This window comes from Microtus oregoni, unplaced genomic scaffold (genome assembly GCF_018167655.1).
Source record: "Microtus oregoni isolate MIOR12 unplaced genomic scaffold, Mior012 000061F_ref0000440, whole genome shotgun sequence".
NCBI classification, from domain to species: domain Eukaryota; kingdom Metazoa; phylum Chordata; class Mammalia; order Rodentia; family Cricetidae; genus Microtus; species Microtus oregoni.
The window spans coordinates 7,503,159-7,523,060 of NW_024543871.1; the positions used below are offsets into that span (position 1 = coordinate 7,503,159).

General features: G+C 43.1%; 1 protein-coding gene across 1 annotated transcript in view; it reads left to right on the top strand.

Moving 5' to 3' along the window:
* The window catches only part of Ace2 (angiotensin converting enzyme 2), a 57,593-nt gene that overhangs the window by 30,081 nt on the left and 7,610 nt on the right, over nt 1-19,902 (top strand). Inside the window, exons 9-16 of the mRNA XM_041639976.1 lie at nt 621-847; nt 3,385-3,529; nt 5,227-5,325; nt 6,766-6,888; nt 7,316-7,488; nt 9,012-9,070; nt 12,163-12,260; nt 14,674-14,790. Coding sequence (XP_041495910.1) covers nt 621-847; nt 3,385-3,529; nt 5,227-5,325; nt 6,766-6,888; nt 7,316-7,488; nt 9,012-9,070; nt 12,163-12,260; nt 14,674-14,790 — 1,041 coding nt within the window. The remainder of the gene's footprint in view (nt 1-620; nt 848-3,384; nt 3,530-5,226; nt 5,326-6,765; nt 6,889-7,315; nt 7,489-9,011; nt 9,071-12,162; nt 12,261-14,673; nt 14,791-19,902) is intronic.

Consider the following 19,902-nt stretch of genomic DNA (forward strand, 5'->3'; position numbering starts at 1 on the left):
AGAAGGGCCACCACACATTTTCCAAACACAGTTGTGTTCTCACTGGGTCACAGCATAGTTAGACAACATCTACCTGTTGTCTTGAAACATCATTTCTTGTTGACTTCTATGTGGTGATGGTCTTCCAGACTTCACACGTTTTCTATGCACCCTGGCTGTATGCTTTGCAAAATCTTAAGTACTTAGACCTTCTACAGCTTTGTCTTTGGTCGTCTTTCTTGCTACCCTGCTCCTGCTTCTTGGGCCATCGTGTCTACCTTCGTGGTTTACATTTTAATGATGCCCAAGTCTAAATATCTCACCCCTTTTCTGTCCTGGCTATACATGGTGGTTCTAGAACACTTGGCCTGTATTCACTTATTATTATGCACTTGGCCAATTTTATCAATCACTTCCATGTTACTCACCTCAGAATTATTTAACAGAGAGCTCTGCTTATCACCCTTTCCATGCGTGTATGAGCACAAGAGGAGAATCTAGACCTGCCCATCACTTCATATCAAGTAACAGGTTCATAAGGGAAAAATAATAAAAATTCAACATTGAAAATCTTCATGTTGCCCAACTCCAAAAATATTATGGAAATTAAGTAAGATTCTTGCCCATTTTTTTTAATGCAGAATCAAGATGTGTACAAAGGTCACAATGGACAACTTCCTGACAGCCCACCAAGAGATGGGACACATCCAATACGACATGGCATATGCCACACAGCCTTATCTGCTGAGAAATGGAGCCAATGAAGGCTTCCATGAAGCTGTTGGGGAAATCATGTCACTTTCTGCAGCTACGCCTGAGCATCTGAAATCCATTGGTCTTCTGCCATCCGATTTTCAAGAAGATAGTGGTACATTTTCCTTTGGCTTGTTTGGGGGGTAATCTGAAAGGAGGAGAGGTGTTTATTATCACCTATAGGAAAATATTTGTTTTTCTTTATGCTGCCTAGGTGAAAAAAATGTTTATGGGGCTGCCTACTGGCAATTTTTTTTTTAGAGCATGCTACCTTGTGGTTTCATATATTTAAGCAAGGAATTAAGTGAGATAACTGAATGGATGATCTTGGGATTCTAAGAATGATCTAATAGAAACTTGGTAGACTTTTTGAAGATGCTGAAATAGCGTGAAGAACTTGGATGGTTTGTCCAAGTGTCTGGCTTTTAAATAGTTGGCTGTCATTTTAGGTTACAAACAGATAGGCAACTCCCCAGACTGTTTGAGTGGGAACAGGTTATTCTGAGACTGTTTTACAGAGAAGGGGTGTGAACAGAAGGCCCATGCTATCTCTCAACATCTTTACCTCAGGCAGTCTATCTATTTGGGAGGCTTGAACTTGATGAAACACTATGACTTTTCAGGAGACCGAGATTTTTCAGTGAGGTTGCCGTGGCTTTTGCAAAAGAAAAAACAGAGTCTAATACTTTCATTTCTTTCATGAATTTTTCACCTCTCTTTTTACTAGTTCTTAGGTTCTGTAATTTATTTTATTTTTCAAATTACATGTATGAATACACATAAGGGTGCTTTGCTCCTCTCCTCCGTCATTCCCTTTCTTATTCCTTTCCTTTCCCTCTGAACCCACATTTTCCAACAAATTTCCCTCCGATGTTCATGACCGTGTGTTTGTATCTCACTGCATTTCACGAGGGTTTGAGCTGAGCCTTGGTTCAGGGGAGTAAAGGTCAGGAGTCCCATCCTTGTGTGCACAATTTACTTGACTTTGATCTCTGGCTCTTAGTGACCTGACAAAGGCCTGATAGGAGCCAGGGGAAGGCCATCATCATTTCTGAAATAGTCACTATTAATCCAGGTACAGTAGTTTATAGACCAGTAGCGGTGCTTTTTGATGAAGAAAGCAACATGAGAAAAGCAATTTATGGTAACCATACCTGCTTCCTGACTTAAAAATACAGCTAATTCATGCTAATGAACAGACAATGATTTGTTTTATGGTTTGTTATGTCTGCCTTGAAAATAGGCAAAGATGTGAAATCAGTGTGTTTCTTCTGATGTCACACAGTAAAAGCACTGGCTTGAAAAATCCTCCTTTCCTTGGTTCTGGCCTTGTGAATGGTGTCAAACCAATAGATTCCTTCATTCTTTTTCTCCTTTCCTTTATCTTGTCCTTCTCTTCTTTTTGGGGTTGCGAATGATTTGTTGCTTGTAGACAGGGTCTTCCTCTGTAGCCAGGGATGTCCTAGAACTCACAACAGTCCCTTCTACCTCAGCCTCTCAAGTTCATGGATTCTAGGCATGAGTCACTGTGCCTGCCTCTTTATTTTTCTTAAGAAATTTATTGAGCACCTACCATGTGTGAGGCATTTCCCCCCCCCTAAACATACAGTGATGTACAGAGTAGGTAACAGCCCCTGCACTTACACTGCAGTGGTCTTCTGTGCTGTGCTGGAGGCCAACTCGACTTCCCTGTAGGGTAATAGGCAGTTAATATTCTTGCTAAGGAAGAAATCAGTCCACTTAAAGGACATTGTACTTACGATTATCCAGTGGAGGATGCCTTCTAGAGATGTCCATTAAATATTTTGGGCTTAAATTTATTTTTAACTACTATACAAGAACATAACTGTTGTACATGTTAATGGAGTAACATGATGTTAAGATACGTGTATAGCTCATGTGATATTTACACGACAGCAAATGTCTCTATCTCTACAAACATCATTGGCCGATGGTGAACTTTTGACAATCTTTTTTTCTCGCTTCTCTTGCTTTTTGCTTCATCAGCGCTGGAAATGGACTCGAGGGCCTCGCCCATGCTAGGCAATCACTCTACCGCTGATAGAGCTCTTCCTGAAAAAGCACAAGACGTTATTGTCCTTTAGATAGCCAACCTGTTGTGCAAAAAAACCCGATATTCTTTAAAAAATTTCCCCGCCCTAGTTTCCAAGGTTTCACCACATCTGTTTAACGTTTGCTTGTTTACTAAGGACTCACAGAGGGTATTACAGAGCAGACACTGGACTGGGTACACAATCTTGAATGAGACATTAACAGTCACTGCCTACATGGAGCTCTCAAGAATAAACAGTATGACTAGAAAAATAGATGAAATTGCCCTACTTAACTCTGATAAGGGGATATTTGAAGGAGGCAATTAAAAGTGGTTAAAAAAAAGTATGGATCAGTTAACTTGTGAATTTTTACTTAGTTGTTCTTTTCTGGGGTTTTATTCTAAATCCATCACCAGAGAAGAAAAACATATATATATACACATTATACATATGTCCACTGCCAATATTTCTCATGTAGCCATCCTGTAGTAGAGTTATCCTGAGGAGGAATAATAGCTTGAGATTAGACAAAGTCTCTTACAAAATTTCTGCTTTCGTCTTCCATCTTAATATTTGCCCTTTTCCATGTTCCTTTCAGAAACAGAAATAAACTTCCTACTCAAGCAAGCCCTGACCATTGTTGGGACGCTGCCATTCACTTACATGCTAGAGAAGTGGCGGTGGATGGTCTTTAAGGGAGAAATTCCCAAAGAGCAGTGGATGCAGAAGTGGTGGGAGATGAAGTAAGTCAACAACTTTGCAGTCCACGAACCCGTTTCCTCAAGGGCTTACTGTTCCCTTGAGAGCATTTTGCTTTGCTCACAGTGCTATCTCTATTTCAATTGCCCAAGGGGAGGCTTTCTGAGGTCACCTGAACCCACAAATTGCAGGGGGGCTAGGACACTAATGCCAGATGGCCTGGTTGGTGGATAAATACCTTAGCTCTCTTGTTTTCTTGTGGAACAGCTCTTATGGTGAGTAGCGTCCTTCTTCATGTGGGAATCAGTTCACATTGCTTATAGAACTGATATTCGTGATAACGCGCCCTTTGGGCAGGAGTCCTGTTTTCCTTTCTCACTCCTTTGCTCCTGTTTCCTCAAATCATTTCCCAGGACATTGTCTCAAGGGTTTTTTTTTTTTTTTTGAGTAGTATGATAAGAAATGTGTAATAAGCCTGGTAGTGGTAGCACACGCCTTTAATCCCAGCACTTGGGAGGCAGAGGCAGGTGGATCTCTGAGTTTGAGGCCAGCCTAGTTACAGAGCGAGTTCCAGGAGATCCAGGGCTACACAGAGAAACCCTATCTTGAAAAACCAAAAACCAAAAAAAAAAAAAAAAAAAAAAACGAAGAAAAAAGGATGTAATTAATCAGGGTAGTTTCTAATGTTTGTGAATAAGCAAAGTTGTCCCCAAAGAACCAAAGTTGCCTGCAAAAATTGCAATAATAAAGGGCAAAACTATATTCCTTTTAAATAATGTCTAAAAATGAAGCCTATATGGCTTCTCTACCCTTTTTCCCAACTGTGCTAACTTTCGGATCCCTGTTAACTTACTTTAAACCAACTTGGAATCAGACCTCCAAAGTACTGATTGCTCATTTGGCCATTTGCCAATCAGAAGTGCAGTTTCTCCTTAGTGTTAGGGCATAGTATTTAGCACGAGAACAATAGAGATAATTGAGACCCAGCCTCAGACTCCAGCTTTTGCCTTGGTGGTAAGAAGTTTACATGTGAAAAATCACAGCATAGGGAGAGAAGTGGCAGAGATTAGAGACAACGCTAGAGATGACGTATGAAAGTAGAAGGCGGACTCAGAGGTAGAGAAGGGGGGGCCAATGAGAAAGGGAGCAGAATGTGATAATAAGGGATTGAGGATGATCAAGAATATTACATGCATGTGTGAGATGTCATGGGGACCTGGATTTTATGTAGCTAATATATACTAGTAAAAGGCAAGAGAATAAAGCATTACTGAAAGAAGACCCTGAGTCTAAGGGAGCGTAAGGGTTTAAGTGCATTGCCCAGTGGGTGGCAAGCTCCACAGAGGGGACACATTTGAATTAGCTTTGAAAAAAAATGATTTCAGTTTTACAAACTGCTGACAGGAACACAGAAAGTGCAGTGCCTGAGAGGAATGGATAGGGTTTCCACTGCATATTTATAGCCATACAGTGTTCTCTATGGACTCTTTAAACTCTGGGTTTTAAGGAGATAGCTATTTTCCAATGGTGAGTTTTGGCTGAATTAAGGCAACAGGAGGCAAACACACAAGAGGCTTTACTTTCTGGTTTTTACATTTTTTAAAAAAACTTTCAATTGACAACCAGTTTCAATATAAATACTGGTGAAAAATATAAAGCCAGGTGAAAGTGCTCTGAGCTCAAGCTCCCTTCTCAAGGTGGTCTACCCCCAACTGACACATGCTTCCCTTTTCTTCCGAAGGCGAGAGATCGTCGGTGTGGTGGAGCCTCTGCCTCACGACGAAACATACTGTGACCCTGCAGCTCTGTTCCACGTGTCTAATGACTACTCGTTCATCCAGTAAATGACAGTCTTCTCCTTTCTGTTGAACATCTGCTCTTTAAAGGATAGCCAAGGCTAATAACAAAAGCATAAAAGGCTCAATGAAGTGACAATTACAAGCCTTTTCTATCTACCTCCTACTGCAAGCTTAATGTAGATGATGAGTTTCAATTCAATGTACTGCAGCTTAATGTTTTATTGGGTTAAGTGGACTTAGCTGAGACTTTCCCCGCATTGTTAAGGAATGTCCTATTTTGCTTTGTATTGCTGGGATAAACACCATAACTAAAAGCAACTTGGAGAGGAAAGGGTTGATTTGGCTTTGTTCCACTGGCAGTCCATCACTGAAGGAAGTCAAGGCAGGAACTTAAGCAAGGCAGGAAACTGGAGGCAGGAACTGAAGCCAAGACTGTGGTGAACACTGCTTACTGGCTTGCTCTTCATGGCTGCCTTGGTTTGCCTTCTTGTAACTCACAGGACCATCTACTCATGGGTGCTACCTCCTCCCGTGGGCTAGGCCGCCCCACATCAATCATTAATCTAGAAAATGCTCCACAAATTGGCTCCCGAGGCCAGTCTGACGGAAGCATTTTTTTCAATTGAGGTTCCTTCTTCTTAGATGACTCTAGCTTGTGTCAAGTTGAGAAACAACAACAACAAAAACTAGACATAAAGCAAAGAAAAACCAGCCTACAATTCACAATCTCAGAGATCCTAGACAGCAAAGAGAACCCTAAGAGACATATACTTGGATCTAATTTACATGGGAAGTAGAAAAAGACAAGATCTCCCGAGTAAATTGGGAGCATGGGGATCATGCAAAAGGGTAGAAGGGGAGTGGGGAGAAAGGGTGGGGAGTGGAGAAAAATATTTAGCTCAATAAAACACAGTCAAAAAAAAAACAACCAAGCACAACAGGACCATTTGGTGAAGCAGAAAAATACTTTTAATTCATCTTCTCATCACTAGTAGAGTTTACTATACATCAAAAAAGTATTTTATAATTGCTGTTGTCTATTTTGTCTTTTGTTTGAGACAGAGACTTAACTACACATCCCAGGCTGGCCTTGAACTCATGATCCTCCTTCCCTAATGCCGGGATGCAGGCATGTGTGGGCCTCACCTTCTATATTTGTAAAAATGTGAATTTAACTTACCTGGTGTAAGAAGCAGCTTGCCATCGTTTTATAGGAAAGGGCTATAAGTCTGTGACAGCAATTCAAATATCACTAGCGCATGGCAGAGTAGCCACGCTGCTCTATCGTCAAACATACGCAATGAAAATAACATTTGGTACATGTGAAGAGGTCACATTGGACTCCTGCTACAGGAAGACTTTTAGGCGATACCTCTGGGGTTACTTGGGCCAGGAATGTCAGTATCCACCCAGATCTGTGACTCTGCGACAGCAATAAAACATGAGCCTTCTTTTTGTTTGTTCCTTTGTCACTTGTACAGATACTACACAAGGACCATTTATCAGTTCCAGTTTCAAGAAGCCCTTTGTCAAGCAGCTAAACATGATGGCCAACTGCACAAATGTGACATCTCAAATTCCACTGAAGCTGGACAGAAGTTGCTGTAAGAATTGCCTCAAAATGTCGAGCATCTCTTAGCACCCCGTATTATTCGTTGCCATGTCTATGATTTAATTTAGTTTATTTGCCTTCTCCCACATCTTCGCCCCCCCCAAGAAACATTGGGACTTCAGAATTTCTCCAACCAACCAACCATGAAATAAATGTTTAATGTGGAATGAGAAGGGAACCTAGATTATGAGATGCCAGGATAGGTCACCTCTTGGTCCCTCTGTGATAACCACAGGGCTCTCTTTCGAGCAATTGGAAGGAAAGAGAAACTGAGTCTTAGATCCATCTGATAATATGCCTTATTTTTCTAATCCACCCAAAGAAAATGCAGCTCATTCCAAGAAAAGAAAGTAGAGTGTAGATGCGAAGGTGTGCCCAGCTGCTTCAAAATGATCCGCACGCTGTCTTTTTTCCTGTAGCAATATGCTGCGTCTCGGGAAATCCGAACCCTGGACCCGAGCACTGGAAAATGTGGTGGGAACAAGGAATATGGATGTAAGACCACTGCTCAATTACTTTGAGCCATTGTTTGTCTGGCTGAAGGAGCAGAACAAGAATTCTTTTGTGGGGTGGAACACTGCCTGGAGTCCATGTGAGTTCACAGACTGCGCATGCATTGTGCATTGTTCCTTGTTTGCTTCGCTGAGCGTCCTTTCTATAGCCTCGCAGGGGCTGTGACACAGCTGAATCTGTCTTCCCTCTTCTTGAGACAGGGTCACAAACTCTGTCAGGTGTTCTTATCAGTCTCACGTTCACAATAAGAGTATAAGACTCTCCTACTGCCCTTGGACGGTGCTCTTTGCCCTAGTTTGCTTTCTGTTGCTATGAGGACCATGACCAAAGGCAACTTAGAGAGGGGAGGGTTTCTCTCAGCTTACAGCTGATTTTCCATCATCAGAAACTCAAGACAGCAATGTGGAGGCTGAAACTGGAGAGGGGTTGTGGAGGAACACTGCTTACTAGCTTGCTCTCTCTCCATGGCTTGACTCGGTTTGGCTTTTCCCTGGATCACCTGCCCAGAAGTGGCATTGTCCATGATGTGCTGGGACTTCAAACATCAATTATTAGTCACAAAAATGCCTCACAACCAATAGGATGAAGACACTGTTTTCAAATAACTATAGCTATGTCAAGTTGATAAGAACAAACAGGCCAACCTAACTCTTCTGAGACCAACACTGTCATCTGCATCATGGTTAGACCCTGAGTTTCTGACAGTTACTTTCTTTCAAACTTTGCTTGCTTTGCTGTTTTACTGTCAGTCAGCCATAGAACCCGCTCCTACCTACTCTCTCACTGCCTCTGGGTAGACTTAACGTGATTCTTAGTGAAGCTGTTATCAATATTTATGTCTGGCCGCTTGCACAGCCAAATAGCATACCAGGCTGTTTCCTTTCTTAAGTGACTTGTTTGTATCAGAGTTTCAAATCACCTCAGCTTTTGGAGTGCATACTTCACCATCAAGCAGAACATTGATTGATTACCAACTAGTCCCATCTATCTATTATTCTCAGCTCCATTTTCCTCCCTTGAAATTTTCCCGTGGAGTCTCACATCCTCCTATCTTAATACGGACCATAATCGTCCTTCAGAGTTATCGCCTGGTTCCTCCAGGTTGAATTCTGTTTCCTGGGTTGCACCTCTTCTTTCCAGGTTTATATCTTGTTCTGTTGGAGAACAAGTTCCAATTGGCTGAGTAAGTGATGTTGGTGTACAGAACCACGCCATCCCCAAAGTGGCTTTAACCACAACCTCAATATCATTTTCCCCTCTCTTCACACCTCTGTTGTATCGGAATCCCAAGAGCGCTCTCTCTCTCTCTCTCTCTCTCTCTCTCTCTGTCTCTCTCTCTCTCTTTCTCCCTCCCTCCCTCCCTCCCTCTTTCTGTCTCTCTGCCCTGCAATCCCTTCCTTGTATACACCCACATCAAGCAGTGACTTATGGTCCTCTCAGAACACAGTTACCAGTTTCTCATCATTTCTTATTCTGTAAAAGCTGTGTCTTTACCTTAATAGATGCCTATAGCTGTCACCTTAGTGCGATCTTGGGAAGGGAAAATAAATGTGTGGTCAGTCTGTCATGTAAACCAATTGCCTGAAATCTCTCTTTAATCAGATGCCGACCAGAGCATTAAAGTGAGGATAAGCCTAAAGTCAGCTCTTGGGAAAGATGCAGTGAGTATTCTGAATGGTGATTCCGGTTTTCTTCAGAACAGTCTCTTCCCTTAAAATCCCGTGTCAGTGTGGTGTACATGAAGTGGGGCCACATGGTTCTCTTAAAACTATAATCCCCAGGTCTCACCTTCAGCTGACTCCTTCTCTCCCTCCCTCCCTCCCTTCCTTTCCTTTGTAACCCATCTCTTACTGGACAGACATTGTCTGCTTTTCACTTGTTGCCTTGAATGTGTTCTGAAGATCGGTGCAGAACCATCTGTTCTGATCCTTAATTAGCAAGCACTCACCTTCCCAATGATTCTTGGCACCATGACTTGTATTCAAGGGCAAGGTCATGGTTCTATGCTAAGGGCTTATTTCTTTTCTTAGGTTTTGTTTTCTTAATCATCTACATTCTATTTTATTAACAGTATGGTCAGTTCATGAGCAAAAACTTCCAATCTGGAAGCTTGGTCAGAGTGTAGCATCTCGGGCCCCACCCGGGACCTACTTAATCAGGACCCACATTTGTAAGGCCTCCATTGGTTTATATACATAGTAACGACTGGGAAACTCCTATTCTCAAACTTGGCTCAACATTGGAATTTTGTGGGGCGCCTTCAAAATATGTGTGTGGGCTCCACCTCGCAAGACACTGGCTTAATTGCTCTGGAGTGTGACACCAAGATTTGGGCATTAAGAGTTTCCTTTTGTTTGAGTCAGGATCTAACAATGCAGTAACAGCTGGCCTGGAACTCACTACAGACAAGACTGACTTTGAATTCCCAGACAGCCTCAAGAGTGCTGAGATTAAAGTCCCGCACCACCACACCCAACCTCACTAAGAGATTTTCAATCCGGAGCTGGGGTGATGGCTTGGTGGCTAAGAATACTCATGGCTTTCGCAGAGGACCCGGATTTGGTTGCCTGTACCCACATGGTGGCTCACAACCATGTTGCAGGGTTTTGTGTTCTATTTTGATCTCCCCAGGCGCCAGCACACACATGGTACCGGCAAAACACTGATACCCATAAAATAAATACATTTTAAAAATGTAAAGACTTTTTAAATCTCCTAGAAGTTCTAAGTATAACCACGTTGAGAACCATTGACTTGGAGATGCAGTTTAGGATGACAAAATATTTTATAGAAACCTTTAGCTATTGCTCTCCCCTGAACACCCATCTCACTTGATCCAGCTCTGGGAAGTACAAACTTTTTTACAAAGACAATTTTATTAGTATCTAGCTATTGTACAAAATGAGTTTCGCTGTGAGAGTTTCCCACATTTACATAATTTCCTTTGCTGAGAACTCACCCCTTCAGTTACTGGCTTCCCCGCCCACCTGCACTCTTCCCTTTCCTCTTTCCAAATGACCCTCTTCTCAGTAATAGCTTTGATTAGCAAAGAGGAGAGGGCGTGTTGTCTCAGATAGATGGGGATCAACAGCCAGGGCGTGTCCCGGAAACCTGAAAGCTTTGCAGGTTTAGAAGTCAACCTGGGACAATCAGATAAAACAGTCCAATGTGCTCCAGAAAGGTGTTGGGTCACTGTAGAGATCCAGAGATTCAGGTTCTACCTCCCCATATCCAGAGAAGTTAAATATTTCCCAAGACTTGAAAAATAACTTTGCTAAATAAGACACCACATTATAAATAATACATGCATTAAAAATGAAAACAAAAGAAAGCAATTATTTTTACTTTTTATTGAAAACCGGTTCTTTTCTCATATGACATATTCTGGTTACACTTTCCCCTCCCTCTACTCCTCCCAGTTCCTCTCCTCCTGTTCTCCCCTTTCTGTCCTGGAAGTGAAAAGAGTAGGCGCTGAGAAAGCAAGTGTACAAACACAAGCCCATCGCTTCTCCACTCTGATTTCGCACTCTTATGTCTGAAAGGGCATTGCAGGCCCACAAGAGTATCTCTCTTCACTTTGATTAGCTCCTCCCTGGCCTAAGACATTGAAAGTGCTCCTGGCAAGTCAGGAGAGGCAGCAGATCTTTCGTCTGGGCATTTGAGGCCATGTTCCCTTTCCACGAGACCTTGCTGGTGTGACGTTCAGAAGCCAATCCCTGAGTGAGATGTCCACTCAGAACTCATGGGCAGTAGGGCCAGAATGTTTGCCCTGTTCAAGCCATTTCGTGGTGCACATCCACTGGAGCTAAGGCATCGTTTTCAGAATTTGCCTTTTAACTGTTTTAAACTATGGAAGTATTGGCCAGAAAATTATTAGGAACATTACCGTACCATTATTACTATTAAAAATAAACCCCATCCTTCACATATCTGAGGAAAACCATCCTTAGGTGAAAACAATCCTTTTGAGAGCTTTTGTCTTGCTTTTCTCTAAAAGAAAATGAAATCCCCGTGTCATCCATTGATCTCTACTTCCACCTACTGGAGGAAATATTGAGTGCCGACACCTCTACTAGGCTGTGCACACAACCCCAAGCCTTTTTTTTTTTGAGATCCCGTGTAGCCCAGGCTGGCCTTGAAGTTGCTCTGTAGCCAAAGTTTGCCTTGAAGTCCTGATTCTCTTGCTTCTACCTCCCTAATGCTGGCATTACAGTGCATGGTTCAAATAGCTGAGAACTTACCAAAACAGTAAATGTTAGATTTAATTGCCTACCTAATGCTGGCATTACATGCATGGTTCAAATAGCTGAGAACTTACCAAAACAGTAAATGTTAGATTTAGCTGCCTACAACATACGGATAGCCCACGCAAACCCCACAGCGTTGGGATGTCTCCCATCTATAAACCTATACTTGGGGTTCTTATTTCAATTCATATCAAACCAAAGTGAGATGGCCTGTGGGTGCCATGATTCCTGAAGCAGGGAGGGTTTCCTTAGCTCCCAGGGTGGAGCTGGGGGTTTAGTAGATAAACAGACTCTTGGGGGTCTCATCTTAGATGGCCTAATCAGAAACTCTTCTTGTAGAGTCAGTAGTCACCTTGAAGCATCCCACTACCAAATGCTGATGTGTGCTCACATTGGAGGGCACAGACTTGATGGCCAGGGTCCTTGGAATAGTGACGAGGAGTCCCCAGTTTCCCCTCTCTCTTGGCTCCCCCCCACTGAGTGCTGTCTTTCTTCTGAATTTGCAGTATGAATGGAACGACAACGAAATGTACCTGTTCCGAGCATCTGTTGCATATGCCATGAGAGTGCATTTTGCAAAGAAAAACCAGACTGTTCTTTTTGGGTGAGTTGATCTGCTAGGTCCTATAAATAAAATTTCCCCTATTCTAGAGTCTGAGGAGATATGCTTAATTTGTGTACCTGTGTGTGTGTTTCCCAAGATGGGTTTTCTCTGTGTAACAGTTCTAGCTGTCCTGACATCTGCTTTGTAGACTGTTGGGAGGAAGCTACTTGTTTGTTTCCTGGCTGCCCAGACTCCCGAAATAATCACACAGAAACTATATTATTTAAATCACTGCTTGGCCAATCACTGAAGTGTATTGCTAGCTAGTTCTTACATCTGGAATTAACGCATCTCCATTATTTTATATTTTACCATGAGTCTCATGGCCTACTGGCAAGATTCCAACTGACAGCTCATGTCTTTCCTCTTTGGAGGCTCTATGGTGTCTCTCTGACTCTGCCTACTCTCTCTCTATATGTATATATCTTCCAGCCTGACTATATTTCTCTCTATATATGTATATATCTTCCAGCCTGGCTATATTCTGTTAAGCCATTGTCTGAAAGCAGCTTTTTTATTAACCAATAAAAGAAACACATATACAGAATATATATACACATATATACATAAACACATATACACCAGTAGACCAGGGCTGCACTGAAACTCACAGAGATCCTCCTGCCTCAGACTCCCTAGTGCTGGGATCAAAGGTGTGCACTACCACTGGCCAACACCTGTATTTGCTCAATTCTTTGAGAATTTTATAAATGTATGTACTGTGTTTTGTGTTCTCTCATCTGACTCCCACTGAATCCTTCCTTCTCCCTAGTGCTGGGATCAAAGGTGTGCACTACCACTGGCTGACACCTGTATTTGCTCAATTCTTTGACAATTTATAAATGTATGTACTGTGTTTTGTGTTCTCTCATCTGACTCCCACTGAATCCTTCCTTCTCCTACTCTTGTACCTCTTTTACTATTGTTTTATTTATTTATTTGTTTATTTATTCATTTGGGGGCCACTGAACTTAACTAGGGTTGCTTGCATAAGCACAGTTCAAAAATTTATTTCACATTTGGAATTTGGGTCACTTCCTTTTAGAATGCTTGTGCTTTAACTTGTAGATAGCATGACAAGGGGTGCTCTTAAATCTCTCTCTGTGTGCCTCTGTCTCTGTCTCTCTCTGTCTCTTTCTCTCTCTTTCTCTCCATACGCTCTCACCCCATCCTTAGAAGTAAAAGGGGGGGGAGACATTTCTGATTTCTGCCTTCTGTAAGCTTCTTCAGGAGAGAGACCGCAGGGGAGAGGGACTTGTAACTTTGTGCTGTGGCGGAAAGCCCAGGGTCAGGACTAGGAAAGTTCAGCTTTTACCAAGTTGGTTAGAGAGGACATCACTAACGTTAAGAAGCAGAAAAGCCAACAGTGCAGACAATGGGAGAAAGAATTCAGCTAGGGGACAAAGGCACAAAGTCCAACGAAGCACTATCCATTGCTTGCCAACGGAACAGAGAAGGTCATTGTGGGAGGAGGGGCATCTGCTAGAGGGCCTATTGGTGATGTGATCAGGGCAGTGTTTGTGCTGGGTAGCTGGGTAAAAGGGAGCAAAGAAAGTTCATTTGGGCCTCAGGGCCATCCCATGGCTTTTGCCTTTTATTTTGAGAAGGTCAAGTAGTCACTCAAGGACCATAGATGGCCACATGATCTGCCCTAGGTGTTAGCACCACTCTGGTAGCTTTGAGAGCCTGGCCTTGTTACATGGTGTAGTGATTCCAACTTTTTGCCTTCGTCCAGTGATGCCACCCCCCAGTTTGCTAAGCGGGGCCAGGCTAGAGAGCATTAACACTCTGTAGCTGTCTGTGACACTGAGATGTCACTGTCCACCGTGCTGCTTCGCACACTCAAAGGTCACCAATGATTCACTCTTGATTCTCTTGATGCTCTCATTGACATGAAAAAGAATGGAACAGATTTGGGGTTTGGGGGTAGTAGGAAAAAGCAGTACCAAAAGTTGGTATTACAACTTTTTGTTTGTCTGTTGTGGTTTTGGGGACAGGATCTCTCTGTGTATCTCTGGCTATACTGGAACTCACTCTGTAGACCAGGCTGGCCTTGAACTCACAGAGACGCGCCTGCCTCTGTCTCCAGAGTGCTGGGATTAAAGATGTGCACCACCATGCCCAGTGCAACGGGGGTGGAGTGGGTGTTTCACAACTTTTATGCAGTTAATTTCATGTGCTTTGGGAAGTATACAGTTCTTTTGGCCATATCATCCCCGTTTGCCCTTGCCCTGCCCTGCCCTGTACCTTCTCATCCAGGAGCCTCGCTCTCATCTCCTTTCTGCCATGGCGGGGTGGGGTGGGGTGGGGGAACGGGATGGGACAACTTCCTTTCTTTATTGTGTTCTCTCATTAGGCGAGAAAAAACATGTTTCTTTTCTTTCTTTCTTTCTTTCTTTTTTTTTTGTCATAGGGTGGAAGATATACGGGTGAGTGATTTGACACCAAGAGTCTCCTTCAACTTCTTTGTCACTTCTCCCCAAAATGTGTCTGACATCATTCCTAGAAGTGAAGTGGAAGACGCCATCAGGTGAGGTCTTACTTTCACACGAACCATTTAAAGGTGGAGGGGTTAGCAATTGCAGCAATAGCTTCCATTTAGTGCTCTCTTTTTGGGTGCTGGACATCATTCTACACCATGTACATGTTTTACCTCATCCCAAAACTTGGGTGGTGGTTGTTGTTTGTGTGTGTGGTGTCCATGTAGGTTTGTGTGTCAGTGTGCACACATGGCATGGGTACATATACAGAGGCTGGAGGTTGACGTTAGGTGTCTTTTCTGATCTGTTACCTCTTGGTGTTTTGAGACAGTTTGTCTCACTAAACCTGATGTTGATCAACTCAGCTGGGCTGTCAAGGGAGCTTCAGGGATATGCCTTTCTCCCCCAGCCCCGGCACTGGAGTGGATCAGGACTGGGTGCTACCACGCCCAGCTATTTTATGTGGGTGCTAGGGGTCAAAACTCAGGTCCTCAAACTTGTGCAGCAGGTGTTTTGCTGGAGGAACCATCTCTTTGGCAGCACAAACTTGGGTTTTAGTTCTGTTGTAATCCAGTAGCAAGAGACTTGTTTTCATTGGAGACCACCCCTGGTGCAGGTCCTTGGACAAAGATTTAGGCAAACACGGTTTATTTGGGAGGCAGTGCCAAGAAGCACCAATGGAAACTGTGGACAGGAGACAGAGAAGAGAGGAAGATGAGAGCTCAGACCTGCCAGGCAGCTCTGGGAAACGGTAGAAAGTGCTCTGGAATTGCCTTGCTGGAAGGCAGAGGGAGCTGGGCTATTTACTGCTTCTCACTGATCGTTGTCTGAGAAACGATTCCGGGTGATATTCATTCCTTAGTCTCTCTAGCTTGGCAATGGTCTCAGGCAAAGGGAAATCATTTCTGGCTAAAGGAAGCTTGGTTGGCATGTTTGGATGGAGCAAAAGGGAAATGGGCACACACTACCACCATTTGTTACAGGGACATTATGAAAGATTTATTGAACTGCCCAAAGCAGGAAATAAGGCAGACAAATATCAGATTCCTTTGCCATTGTCTCCTAGGCTGAGAGAGGAATTTACTGCGGAGCAGTGATTATCCAGACGAAATGACTTGTCCAGTTTGCATCAGACGTTTTAGATGGGATAGATGGTGTGGAAGACGGATGGTTTTCTTTGTCATTAAAAAAATGACGATAAAAATACAAATGCTGCAGGTGGTGGTGGACACCTTCAATCCCAGCACTCTGAAGGCAGAGGCGGGCAGATCTCTGTGAGTTCGAGGCCAGCCTGGTCTACAAGAGCTAGTTCCAGGACAGCTCCAAATATACAGAGAAACCCTGTCTTGAAAAAGAAAAAAAAGGCATTGGGGTGAGTTTCTGGCCCACGGCGCCAGCCTGGGACGGGGAGCTCGGGGGTTTCTTGGCCCCCTGTCCTGCTTGGGCTCTCTGCTGCCTCTTTCTTCCTGGCCCACCCAGCTTCCGTCCAGAGCCCTCCCCACTTCGCCCCCACTGCCCTCTTTTGGCGCGTGGCATCGCCCAGCGCAGCCTATCTGGGCGCTGGGTCCGAGTACCCGGGGCTCCCAGGCGGGCAGCAGTTCCTTTGTTTCTGTGGCCTGCCTGCACCAAGCGGGGTAGGCACTTTGTCTGCGAGCTGCCCAACCAGCACGGAGGCCTGATCTTTCGGCGCCAGGAGACCCAGCATTGGGGTGAGTTTCTGGCCCACGGCGCCAGCCTGGGACGGGGAGCTCGGGGGTTTCTTGGCCCCCTGTCCTGCTTGGGCTCTCTGCTGCCTCTTTCTTCCTGGCCCACCCAGCTTCCGTCCAGAGCCCTCCCCACTTCGCCCCCACTGCCCTCTTTAGGCGCGTGGCATCGCCCAGCACAGCCTATCTGGGCGCTGGGTCCGAGTATCCGGGGCTCCCGGGCGGGCAGCAGTTCCTTTGTTTCTGTGGCCTGCCTGCACCAAGCGGGGTAGGCGCTTTGTCTGCAAGCTGCCCAACCAGCACGGAGGCCTGATCTTTCGGCGCCAGGAGACCCAGCATTGGGAGAGCCAACATTGGGGAGAGACAGCGTTTGGTAGGCAAGGAGACCTAATCTGGTAAAAGAAGATCCATAGGGAGCATTTGGAAGAAGAGATGGGCCGACGTCAAGGCAAGAATTCGCCCAACAAGCTGAAAAGCAACATGAAGCTACCAGAAACAAGCGACCTCACAACGGGAGGACAAGAACCCCTTAATCAAGAGGAAGGAGAAAAGATTGACGTCATGAAAGTGATTGACACCCTTAAACAGCATGTAAAAAACGCCCTTATAGAAATGGATGAGAAATATAACAGAAAGTTTGAAGAATTGAATAAATCAGTGAATGATACCCTAGAAAACCAAGGAAAAACAATCAAACAGATAATGGAAACAGTTCAAGACCTGAAAACTGAAATGGAGGCAAAGAAGAAAACACAAACAGAGGGCCGTCTGGACATGGAAAATCTAGGTAAACGAATAGAGACTACAGAAACAAGCATAACCAGCAGAATACAAGAGATAGAAGAAAGACTCTCGGATTCTGAAGATACCATAGAGAAAATAAACACACTGATCAAAGAAAACAGCAAGTCCAACAAACTCTCATCACAAAACATTCAGGAAATATGGGACACAATAAAAAGACCAAACCTAAGAATAATAGGAGTAGAAGAAGGAGAAGAAGGGCAGCTCAATGGTCCAGAAAATCTATTTAATAAAATTATAGAAGAAAACTTTCCCAACCTAAGGAAAGATTTTCCTATGAAGGCGCAAGAAGCATACAGAACACCGAATAGGCTGGATCAAAAAAAAACATCCCCTCACCATATAATTATCAAAACACAAAGCATACAGAATAAGGAAAGAATATTAAGAGCTGCAAAGGAAAAAGGCCAAATTACTTATAAAGGTAAACCTATCAGACTTACACCTGACTTCTCCATGGAAGCCATGAAAGCCAGAAGGTCCTGGATAGATGTACTGCAGAAACTGAGAGACAATGGGTGCAAGCCCAGATTACTATACCCAGCCAAGCTTTCATTCACTATAAATGGAGAAAATAAAATTTTCCAGGATAAAAACAAATTTAAACAATACGCAGCCACAAATCCAGCCTTACAGAAAGTAATTGAAGGAAAATCACTAACCAAGGAGTCCAACAATGACCACAATAACTCAGACATCTAGAGACCCTTCACCAACACAAAACAAAGAAGGGAAACACACAAACTCTACGACTAAAAAAAAATGACCGGAGTTAACAACCACTGGTCATTAATATCACTTAATGTCAATGGACTCAACTCACCTATAAAAAGGCACAGGCTAAGAGATTGGATAAGAAAACAGGATCCAACATTCTGCTGTTTACAAGAAACACACCTCAACCACAAAGACAGGCACCTACTCAGAGTAAAGGGCTGGGAAAAGGCCTATCAAGCAAATGGACCTAAGAAACAGGCAGGTGTGGCCATACTAATCTCTAACAAAGTTGACTTTAAACTTAAATCAATCAGAAGAGATGGAGAGGGGCATTTTATACTCATAACAGGAACAGTTCATCAGGATGAAGTCTCAATCCTGAACATCTATGCCCCTAATATAAAAGCACCCACGTACATAAAAGAAACATTGCTAAAATTCAAGGCAGCCATCAAACCGCACACACTAATAGTAGGAGACTTCAACACTCCTCTCTCACCAATGGACAGGTCAATCAGACAGGAACCTAACAGAGAAATAAGAGAATTAGTGGAGGTAATGAATCAAATGGACTTAACAGACATCTATAGAACATTCCATCCAAATAGGAAAGAATATACCTTCTTCTCTGCAGCTCATGGAACCTTCTCGAAAATCGACCACATAGTCGGTAACAAAGCAAACATCCACAGTTACAAAAAAATATTAGTAACCACCTGTGTCTTATCAGATCACCATGGATTAAAGTTAGAATTCAACAATAATGCTACCCCCAGAAAGCATACAAAGTCATGGAAACTGAACAGTCAACTATTGAACCTTAGCTGGATTAAGGAAGAAATAAAGAAAGAAATTAAAGTCTTCCTGGAATTCAATGAAAATAAAGAAACAACATACTCAAACTTATGGGACACTATGAAAGCAGTCCTAAGAGGAAAGTTCATAGCACTAAGTGCCCACTTAAAGAAAACAGAGAAAGCTCACATTGGAGACTTAACAGCCCACCTGAAAGCTCTAGAAAAAAAAGAAGCAGACTCACCTAGGAGGAGTAGAAGACTGGAAATAATCAAAATGAGGGCTGAAATCAACAAAATAGAAACACAGAAAACAATGCAAAAAATCAATGAAACAAAAAGCTGGTTCCTGGAGAAAATCAACAAGATTGACAAACCACTATCCAAGCTAATCAAACGGCAGAGAGAGAATTTGCAAATTAATAAGATCAGAAACGAAAAGGGGGACATAACCACAGACACAGAGGAAATTCAGAGAATCATTAGATCTTACTACAAAAGCCTATATGCCACAAAATTGGAAAATGTAAAGGAAATGGATACTTTTTTAGATAAATATCATATACCAAAGTTAAATCAGGACCTGGTGAACAATCTAAATAGACCTGTTAGTCGCGAAGAATTAGAAGAGGTTATCAAAAACCTCCCTACCAAAAAAAGCCCAGGACCAGATGGTTTCAGTGCGGAATTCTACCAGATCTTCCAAGAAGATCTAATACCTATACTCCTTAATGTATTCCACAAGATAGAAACAGAAGGGTCATTACCAAACTCCTTTTATGAAGCCACAATTACTCTGATACCAAAACCACTCAAAGACTCAACCAGGAAAGAGAACTACAGGCCAATCTCACTCATGAGTATCGACGCAAAAATCCTCAACAAAATACTGGCAAATTGAATCCAAGAACACATCCGAAAAATTATCCATTATGATCAAGTAGGCTTCATTCCTGAGATGCAGGGCTGGTTCAACATACGAAAATCTATCAATGTAATCCAGCATATAAATAAACTGAAAGAAAAAAAAACCATATGATCATTTCATTAGATGCTGAAAAAGCATTTGACAAAATTCAACATCCATTTATGTTAAAAGTCTTGGAGAGATTAGGGATACAAGGGTCATACCTAAATATAATAA